A 10,647-nucleotide genomic window follows, 5' to 3' on the forward strand; every position below is an offset into this window, starting at 1 on the left:
AGATGGGACAGCATTAGCATAGCTCTTTTTCTATATGTCATAACTAGGTAAATACACTCAAGATCAAGTCAGCAACAACAACAGATGCATTTGCTCCCAGTAAAGAACTGGTTTTATGGGGAATTCACACCATTAACTGGACCTGGAAAAGGACTGCATCATCAGGGAAGCGGTTTGTAGGCTTTGAGTGACTGAGTGTGGTCCTGTAGGTGAGGAAACAGTGAGAGTTGTAGATTCATGGCTCTAGCAGACCAAGCATAAATTCAAAACAAAGATGCCCTATTCATTTCCAGATTCAATTTCACCAAGAGGTGAAGTGAACTTTGATAGATTTAATGACAAAGACCAAAATGAAAGTGAGATAGGATTTTTAAAAATGAGATTGAGAAAAGTGGAAAGTGATGCAGAACAGCTGGAGAAGGAGATGAAAATAGTGTTGGAAGTGGTAAAATCTCTTCAGGATAAGCTGGAAAAGCATCTAGGAAAAGATGGAGAAATTTTCATGCTGAAATCAGAACTGGAGGAGGTGAGAGTGAGAGAACAACAAAATATTAAAAAATAAAGAATTATAAAACAACATGGAGAAAAAATATAACATACGAATTAAAAACAGATAAAGAAGAAACAAAAACAGTGAAGGATTTGTTGAAGAAACTAAATGATGAAGATGACACTAAACTTGAGGAAGAAGCGAAAGAAGTCATTAGACTGGGCCCCTATCTGGAAGGCAAAACAAGACCTATGAAAATAAGACTAAAACTACAACAAGGAGCAGAAGAAATACTAAAAAAAAACATCCAAACTAAGAGAAGTAGAAGATTGCAAGGATATATACATTATAAAGAACAGAAATGAAGAAGAAAGGAATAAATTGAAAGAAATGTACAAAGAAGCTAAAGAGAAAAAATAATCAAGAACAGAAGAAAAACTAATTTTTTTTGGAGAGTTTTGGGAGATAGAGTGAAGAAATGGTACATAAAGGTAAAGAAATAAAAAAGAAAATAGAGGAAAATAGTAAAAATCAAGGACTAAATGTGATGTATACCAACAAAGATGGATTGATACACAGAAAACTGGAATTACAAGACTATTTAAAAGATAAAAATCTGAAGGTGGTGTACTTAACAGAAACAAAACTAAAAGAAGAAAACCAGATGGTCATTAACAATAACTACAATATATGGAGAAGAGACAGGATTGGTAAAGGAGGTGGGGGTGTGATGATAACGACAAGAAAAGAGTTGAAGACAAAAATAGTGAAATGTAGAGAAGGAAAAGCAGAATTAGTGTTAACTTGGAGGACAATAATGGAGAAATATTGATGGTAATTACAACCTATGTACCACCCAAAACAAATTCTTGGAACAAGGAAGAACACAAGAAAATAATAGAAGATACCATCCAGTGTTTGAGTAAATTAATCAAAAGTAATAAAAGAGTATTATTGGTTGGTGACTTCAGTTGCAAAGAAGTAAATTGGGAAACATTTGAAACAGGATGAAATGAGACTGCATGGGAAAAAAGATTTCTGAAGCTGACTGTGGAAAACAGTGATGCAGTGGGTGACTAAAAATACAAGATATATTGGAGATGACAAAGCAGCAAGAATAAACCTAATACTAATGAAAGGAATCAACCTAACTAAAAGATTAAGATATGTGTGCTCCATGGGAAAAGTGACCATGTAACGATAGAAATAGAGACCAATAATGATGTCAGTGAAGAGGATGAATCATACAGAGAAAATAGGAGAAACTATGGAAAAGTGAATATAGATGATCTTAAGAAATTTTATGTAGAGATGGACTGAATAAAGCTGAAAAGAGCAAATGATGTGCAAGATAAGTATGATATTTTTATGGAAATATATGAGAAAAAAGTTAATAAATATGTCCCATTATACAGACCTAAAGGAAAAAGAAAGCAGGTATGGTTCAGTGCAAGATGTGCGAGTGCAAAGAAAAAAGAGATGAAGCATGGATAAGAATGAATAAAAATTGAAACAAAAAGAATAAAGAAGACTTTAAGATAGCAAGAAATTAATATGTGAAAATAAGGAGAGAGGAAGAGACAGGATATGAAATGGACATACAGTGGAACCTTGGTTACTGAATGTCTCCCTTTTCGAACAAAATTTTGAACTCACTATTGCTTTTGTTGGTGTATCATAATTCAGTCCTAGAACAAAGTTACTTGATTTCAAATGTTAAAAGGCAGCAAAAGCTGCCATTTATTACTAATTTATAGTTTCTATAAATATTTACTTTGTTTTTATATATTTGGAGGAGAGACATAGAGTGTAAAACAGTAATCAGATCTTTGAAATAAGAGAAATGTGATCCTGTTGAAAAGCCTCAATGTAAACAAACAGTTTTCAGCGCTCAGAAGTAATCTGGAGCCACCTGTGGCTCTCTCATTGATCCCTAACACCATCACTACTGCACAACGGCATTTTTCCAGTAGCTTTTCCCAGCAGCAAGATGTCTTCATCTTTATTTTGGTGGTAAGTGTGTTTCTCTGTGTCCCTCTGTAAGGCTTCCCTCACTAGATCAGTCTAAATGGTATCTTCTGTGTCCCTAAGTTCATTCAGTACATCCTTTTTGGATAAATAATTTGTGAGCTGGAGATGTTGTTGAAGCAGCCATCTTGGCTATAGGGAGCATCTGTCATAAGCCACCAAGACAGTGTAGACTGGTATCTGAGAATGGATTAATCCATTTTACATTGATTCCTATGGGGAAAATAGTTTCAGTTTTCGAACATTTCAGATTTTGAGTGGCATTCAGGAACAAATTAAGTTTGAGAACTGAAGCTCTACTATAGTTGAAAAATGCAAGGATGAACCAAAACTGTTCTACAGATTCATAAATGGAAAAATTAAACTAAAAGAAAAACTAGAAAGATTGAAGGATGGAAAGGAGATATATGAAGACCCAAAAGACATGAGCAAATTGCTAAACAAAAAGTTTGAACAAGTTTTCACAGCAGAATCAAAATTTAAAGAACTACAAGACAAGAAAACAAAAGAGCAAGTGGGGGAAATTATAGTAATTAAAGAAGAAGTTTATAAAATGATGGAGGAACTAGAAGGGGAAAAAACAACAAGACCAGATGGAGTATCGGGATTCATTGTAAAAGAGTGCAAGAAACCATTAATTGAACCAGTGTATATACTGGAAGAGTGCATAAAGAATGGAAGATAGCAGATTTAGTGGCAATTTATAAAAGTGGAAAGAAAGAAGAACCACTAAACTATAGACCAGTATCAGCAACCAGTATAATAAGATCTGTAAAAAGTGATAAAGAAGCAGTGGACAGAATTTCTAGGAAAACATGATATAATAACAGAAAAACAATATGGCTTTAGACAAAAGCGATCATGTATAACCAATTTGATTTGCATCTATTCAAGAGTGACTGATATAACACAGGAGAGGGATGGATGGGACTTTGTATTTAGATCTAAAAAAAAAGCTGTGGACAAAGTTCCCCACAACAGGCTATTATGGAAGCTAGAAAATATAGGAGGATTAAATGGAAAAATAAGAACTGGATGGAAAGTTACTTAAAGGGAAGAGAAATAAGGATGGTAGTAAAAGATGTAAAACTGAAATGGAGAAAAGTAGATGGTTGAGTATCACAAGGATTAGTGTTGGCACCAATACTTTTCTTGATTTACATAAATGACATGTCTGAAAGAGTAAAGAGTTACATGAGCTTGTTTGCAGACAATGTGAAATTACAAAGACATATAAGAAGCTACAAAGACTGTGAAGTTCTACAAGAGGATTTGAATAAAATCTGGGACTGGAGTAAGAATTAGGAGGTGGAATTTAATGTGAAAAAATGTCATGTAATGGAAATGGGAAAAAATTAAAAGATACCAAAGTGGACATATAAAATGGGAAATGAAGAAATAAGAAAAGTACAAGAAGAGAGAGAGCTGGGAGTAATATTACAGGGTAGTCAGCAGTCGGAGAAGCATGTAGAAAAGATATTCAGAGATACATATAAAATGTTGAGAGAAATATTGGAACTATTTCATTACATGGATAAGGATATGATGAGAAAGATAATTACCATGTTTAAACAAAAGTTCGAATTTGCTGAATCACTGTGACCTCCCCACAAGAAGAAACATGTAAAAAACCTAGAAAAGATGCAAATGATGGCAATAAAGATAGTTCCAGAACTGGAAGAATTAACATATGAAGACATGTTAAGGGAAATGAATCTGCCAGCATTGAAACAAAGAATAGAAAGGGGAATAAAGTGGAAGAAATAGATAATGAGAAACTGCTGCTGAGAAGTAGGGAATACCGGTCACACATGAGGACACAGCAAAAACTAATAAAAGGAAGATGGTTAAGTAACATAAGGAAATATAATTTCCCACAGAGAAATTATGGAAATTTGGAATGAGCTGAGTGAGGATGTAGTTTCAGCAATGAGTGTGCACAACTTCAAGAAAAAACTTTACAAGTGTAGATATGGAGATGGGACCACATGAGCGTAGCTCAGGCCCTTTAAATTACAACTGTAAATGCACACACACACACACACACACACACACACACACACTTGGTGTTACAGTGACTGGGAACCTGACCCCGGAGAGACACATTAGCAAAATTACAGGAGAAACCTATAACTTGTTGAGAAGAATAAGGCAGGCCTTTGCATGCATGGATGAAGAGATGGTCAGGAAGATGATCGTGTCGCTGATAAGACCTAGAATAGAATATGCAGCAGTATTGTGGTCGCCATACAAGAAAAAGGATATAAGGAAGTTGGAGAGAGTTCAGAGAGCAGCTACGAAGATGGTACTTAGGGACTTGTATTAGGGTATTAGGGACTTGTCATATGAAGAGAGACTGGCAAGGATACATCCACCAACGTTGGAAAAGAGGAGAGAAAGGGGAGACTTGATTGCGATATATAAAGCATATGAGGGAGTAGAGGAGGTGGACCGGAGCAACTTAATGGTCTGGGTTACACGGGACACTAGAGGACATGGAAAGAGGCTGAAGAGGAGTGCTTGGAGAAGAGACGTCAAAAAGTATAGTTTCCCATATAGAAGTATTGATGTATGGAACAGTCTGGATGAGGAGATAGTAAATGCAGAAAGTATACATGGATTCAAGGCTAAGTTGGATATTAAAAGATATGGAGATGGGACAGCACGAGCATAGCTCGTGCTGTCCCATCACACCTTATAGTGTAGTAGTTAGCACACTTGGCTCACAACTGAGAAGGCCCGAGTTCAAGTCTAGGGCACAGCAAGGCAGATGGGCAAGCCTCTTAATGTGTAGTTCCTGTTCACCTAGCAGCAAGTAGGTATGGTATATAAGATAAGGGGCTGTGATTTCCACTGTCATGGTGTATGGCATTTGACTGGTCTCAGCCATACCCAAAGATTGGTAGCTATGAGCTCTTAAGCTCTTTCTGTAAGGGAATGGCTGGCTGGGTGACCAGATGACCATAGGTGAATTACACACACACACACACATCTTGAAATATTCTTTTAGATTAAATTGTATTTGAAACATCTTTTTCTTATTTAATTATAGATTTTCCTGATCAAATTAGGTGAAGTAACATTGTTTCTTTATTTTATCTTGTGTATTTATGTTCATGTTCTGTGTACTCAAGAGATGTAAAAGAAAGTCTGTAATCCATACTAAAATATGTATACTTTTCTCAAAATAATTATGAGGGAAAATGAAGTATAATCACTATATACATTCAAGCAGAAATGATTTTTGTAAATTGTTTTTGCTCTGAAAATCTTACATAATGGTTAAGTGAGAATTGGTCATAACTTATATAGTTTTCAGAGTTAGCTACTTTTTTACCTGTATTTTGTGAGGATATTCTTTCACCTGTCATTTCATTCTTTTCTTTTACAGAACAACTGCCTATGGATTCCTAAGTGCTGCATCACGCATTGCTGGAGTTTTAGGATCACTTTGGTTTGGCCAATTTATCTACTCAAGTCAAGCAATTCCTATGCTCACTACCAGTGTTGTTCTCCTAATAGGGGCATTATTCTCTCTTAAACTTAAGGAGACAAAAGACAATCTTGTTTAAATAAAAGATGAAGTTGTCAGGTTTGGATGGAAAAAATAGTACTACACAATAGTGGAATGTCAAAATGATTGGCAATTTGATAAGTATTGTTAGAAATTATGGAAAGGTATATTTATATAATATATTTACATTTGAAAAGTCAGTATTTGTATGAGTAAATACTTGGCAGGTTTCCAACAGAAAGATCATTTACATTCATCAGTCTCTTTTATGCTTTCATGAGGGCTGGGCAGTGTCATGGGCTAATTCACAAGGTAGGTGCACTGTTTATTTGAGCACCATAAAATTTGTCAGCTGCTGCTTCAAACCATGATCAGAAATTATATACAAGTGAGATCCACATTGAAAATAGATAAATGAATATGAATAATAAGTAGTGAAAGTTTGTGAGGAGGAAACAGGACATGTTTTCATGAAAATTTAAATTTATTTCAGTGAAGACATATAAAGTAGTTAGTATTTCAGTGAAAAAATATGAAAAGAGTTGGTGTTTCAGTTCTCCAAACTATGTATGTAAGAGTTATATGTCAGGTGTTACTATAAATGTGGCATGACTTCTGTGACCATGGTTTATTATGAATAGTGTGATAATGAAAGTTTTATACCTTCATCATTGGTTAACATATTCTTTTTATGAACAATAGGATCCCTCCATTACCACGCTTCTTCCCTCTCAAAAATAGATAAAAAAAATAAATAAATAATAAAAAGATTAAAAGCCTGAAATAAGGCCAGCTGACCAGTTCATGCAGCCTACATAAATTTAGTTTCTAGGAAACTACTGAAGTGACCCAGAAGGCATCAAGATGAACAAAAGGCCTTATTTTTTATTTTATTTATTTATTTATTTATTTATTTTTTTTTTTATAGTAACAGCACATTATTCACCTCACCTTTAATCAGTGTGGATTTTTAATGTCTTGCTTTGGAATTATTCCGAAGTCATGAAAGGAAGTGGTTGGGACAATCATTATACACGTTGCCAAACAATCTGTAATGACCACCCCTAGTCATTCTTGACTATCTCCACCACAGTTTTTTTCTTTTATAGGTAAACTTTTAGTGTTTTGAGATACTGCATACATCCCTACAAGGATTTTCTTAAGACCAATTGGGCATAGCCACACAAAATAGAGATTGTAAATTTGTCTTTAAATGAATACCAAATTCACCAGAAACCTGTTTCTTTTTTTCTATAGCATTCACTTCTTTGTTAATGAAAAGAGCAGGTAAATGTAAATTGTAGCTTTTTGAGCGAAGTGCAGATGGCTGACTATTTTCTCTTGAAACTGTTTTGGTAATGTTGCTGTTTCTTTTTCTCAGTGCCTCATATTTAATATATTTTCTTCCTTCTAACTTTGTATTCTTTATGAGAGATTTTCATTGCTGCTCATCAGTGTAATGCCTTGTTTCGAAATACTGAGGGACTGATCTCAAAGATGATGCCATGAGAGGGAGTGGAGTGGTAGGGAAGGATGCCCATAGCATCCCATTGTACTTTGCCTTATCTAGTCAAACTACTCCCACAGTCAGTTCTTCCATATTAATTTCATACACTTTATCATAACATTCATTCATCATAGCTCATTTTCCATTCAGATTATTGACATCTCTGTTGTCGTTATCAGTGACTATTGTGTTTTGCTCGCTGTCTATATTTCTGTCACATATCAGTACAAGTAATAAAGTTTTGTCAGCAAGATGATTCTGAACTTTGCTAAAATTTACATGCCTTTCAACAAACTATATATTGAGGATTTCAGGCCTATTTTTTCTTTATTATTAAGTTTGTTAGAAACTGGTCCCTAACATATGAAGTAATTATATTTAAATGTGCCTTGCTATTTTTCTTTTTTTTTTTCTTTCTTTTTTTTTCCATAACCTTAAAGAAAAAAAAACATATCATGCTTCCTTTTGTTACCATAATCTACACTAAACCTGTACTTCTTTATAATATAATTATTTAGACAGGTTCCTCGATTTCCTTGATTCACGACTTCTTGGAAAAAACATATATCCACCACCAAACTTCCTGCTTTTAAAACCTCTTTAACTTCTCCAGACCTCATCCTATACTTCACGGGATGTTGATCAACAGAGTCTCCTTCATCTACATGATGCCCTGGTTCCTTATTATTGTCACACCTATTTTTCTGCCTCACCATTTCATTGTGGTAAGCTTGATTCAATTTACCATTTTGGTCTATACCTGGCTCTTGGTGCCTTTCAGTCTTTCCCTGCTAAGTCTTCATAAAGAATCTGCTTGCTTTCAATTTCTCATAATCATTATCTTCTTTCCTTATGATTCTTCCACAACCTTGTCCCATTTGAATTCCCACCTGCAGTTGCACCAGTGTAAAAGGAAGTTATGGTGAAAGAATTATTTCCTACAACAGCTCTTTCCATCAATTGAGCCATTAGCCTTTCTAGGTTCATTTAGTGTCTTCGTATCCCAGAGTATTGCAAGGAAAGCATTTAAGCTTCTCTTTACAAAACAGTAGATCTGTTAGAATGTTTTAAGCTTAAAATACAGGTAGGTTTCCAAAGCTCATAAGAAAAAGGAGAAAAACCTGTCTAATAATGAGATACAACCAATTGTTACTAATTTTCTTTAAAGAACACTGAAATGGAAATTTCATTATGCAAAGTATGTTTATGCTTTGTCAGTGAATCACTAATATGAGATACGATAAAAAGTTTTGAGACCATTTCCATTGCAAACAAATGAAGCATGCACATGTAGTATTCCCAGGCAAATCTTCCCTTGAGATAGTAAGAAATTGATCTACAAAAATAGAATAAAAATAGATCAATGCATGAATTGTGTGGTAATCATACAATGTTGATATGGGATTTATCAAAGCATAAAATGTGAGTGTGATAAAGAAGGGGATAGATCCCTTATTATTTCAGATGACAGTTCCCTTTTATTCACCTGAGTCCACACAATCAGAGACAGACAGGATATGCTCTCAAAAAGGAGTTCATTCCAGATCACATATACTGTAGCTTTAATTGTGATTTGTGAAAGTGCCCAGTCTCGACTGGTCAGGTGTTTCATAGGTGGACCATAAATTACAAGTGATGGACTGTTTTTAATATTTGTCTTCCCCCAAGTGTTGTACCCTGAGAATGTGATCATGTTTAAAATTTTTTTTTCATTTCAGTTCAGTGTAGATTAGGTATCATTATAATCGTCATCTGCAAACACTTATGTGGTGTTACATAGATCTATACAATATTCTGCAGCTCCAAATTTGGCTTCTTGTTGTAAAATATTTGCTTAGCAATACATTCTATATGTAAATGTATGAATGACTGAATTTCCTTCATGGTGGAGGTTAATGGTACATTAGGAATTGATTTTATCATATAACAGAAGACGATGTGGTGACCTCTATCATGTTTATATTGGGGTAAACTTAATGCTGATACTTTTCTGACATGATTAACTGATTTGTGAGAGTACTATGATGTTTTTTTTTGCTGAAACTCCTGAAACTGTAAATACTGCATCATGCCAGGGCCAAAACTGGTTTTATTGCAGTATTTTGACAGGGCCAAAATTTGTTTTTAAAAAGTTCTACATATATTGTAGTGATTTCATATAGATTTCTATATCAAAAATAATTTTGGTACACATAATTTACACAATAGAAAAAATCATACTCCTCTTGTTGGCACAGTTTACACATAAAATTCACCAAAAAGCTGTGTTCATCTGCTGTGTTCATCATGAGGGAGAAAAATTGTGTTATATGAGACATTCATTAGTAATCATTCAACATTTCTTTTCACACTATCATTTGTTGCTGTGCACTCAACTGAATATTTCTGAAGTAAAAGATATCTTTAGTGGATGACTACTCCCTTTTTTATATTGTCATCATATATTGTGTTTGTATTTAATGATATTATACTATTAAGATATGTTAGTGCCAGATTAATTTTTTATTTTTTATTTTTAATAAATTTCTTAGATAATAAAATTGACTCAACATGACTTAACTTATACTATACCTCTTCAGCTACACATAAAGTCAAGTTCTTCATGGTTTGCCATTTCTCTTTTAATTTATTCCTATTCCATGTCTACCTTCCTCATCTTTTAAAAATGCGTACCCAACCTATATTTTACCTGCAATCCTTTAAAAACCCTTATCACCAAATTGATATTTGGTCAAGCTGGGATAGCCACTTTCATTTCATTTAATCTGCCACTCAAACTCATCATTGTCCATTTAGTGCTCAAGTGCAATTCTCTATTTCACTAATCTCACAAACATTCATATTCATTAAGCATATGTATTTCTTATCCCTCACTCTGAATTTGTCACAGAATGAGACAATATTTCTTTTTTATGAAAGAGTTCTTTATAAGCTAATGTCTGCTCTTTCCCCATGGTGTGTGTGTGTGTGTGTGTGTGTGTGTGTGTGAGAGAGAGAGAGAGAGAGAGAGAATAATGGTGGTTGTAATAATGTCTGTCTCCATGTTTCCCTTTGTCCAACATAGTCTTGAATTCATAGATGTTCTTTGCATCTATCTCCTCTTCTGCC

At 34.3% G+C, this 10,647-nt stretch overlaps 1 protein-coding gene across 4 annotated transcripts in view; it reads left to right on the top strand.

Moving 5' to 3' along the window:
* The window catches only part of LOC135110915 (synaptic vesicle glycoprotein 2C-like), a 59,112-nt gene extending 49,019 nt beyond the window's left edge, over positions 1-10,093 (top strand). For 3 of the 4 annotated variants that reach the window (XM_064023578.1, XM_064023579.1, XM_064023577.1), the window contains one exon: positions 5,910-10,093. In XM_064023578.1, the coding sequence (XP_063879648.1) occupies positions 5,910-6,090 (181 nt within the window). In that variant the 3' untranslated portion in view covers positions 6,091-10,093. Of the gene's footprint in view, positions 1-2,371; positions 2,504-5,909 lie in introns of all 4 variants that reach the window. The other variant, XR_010273488.1, reaches the window with a different exon arrangement.
* Positions 10,094-10,647: the final 554 nt, after the last annotated feature.

Source organism: Scylla paramamosain, chromosome 21 (assembly GCF_035594125.1).
Source record: "Scylla paramamosain isolate STU-SP2022 chromosome 21, ASM3559412v1, whole genome shotgun sequence".
Taxonomy (NCBI): Eukaryota; Metazoa; Arthropoda; class Malacostraca; order Decapoda; family Portunidae; genus Scylla; species Scylla paramamosain.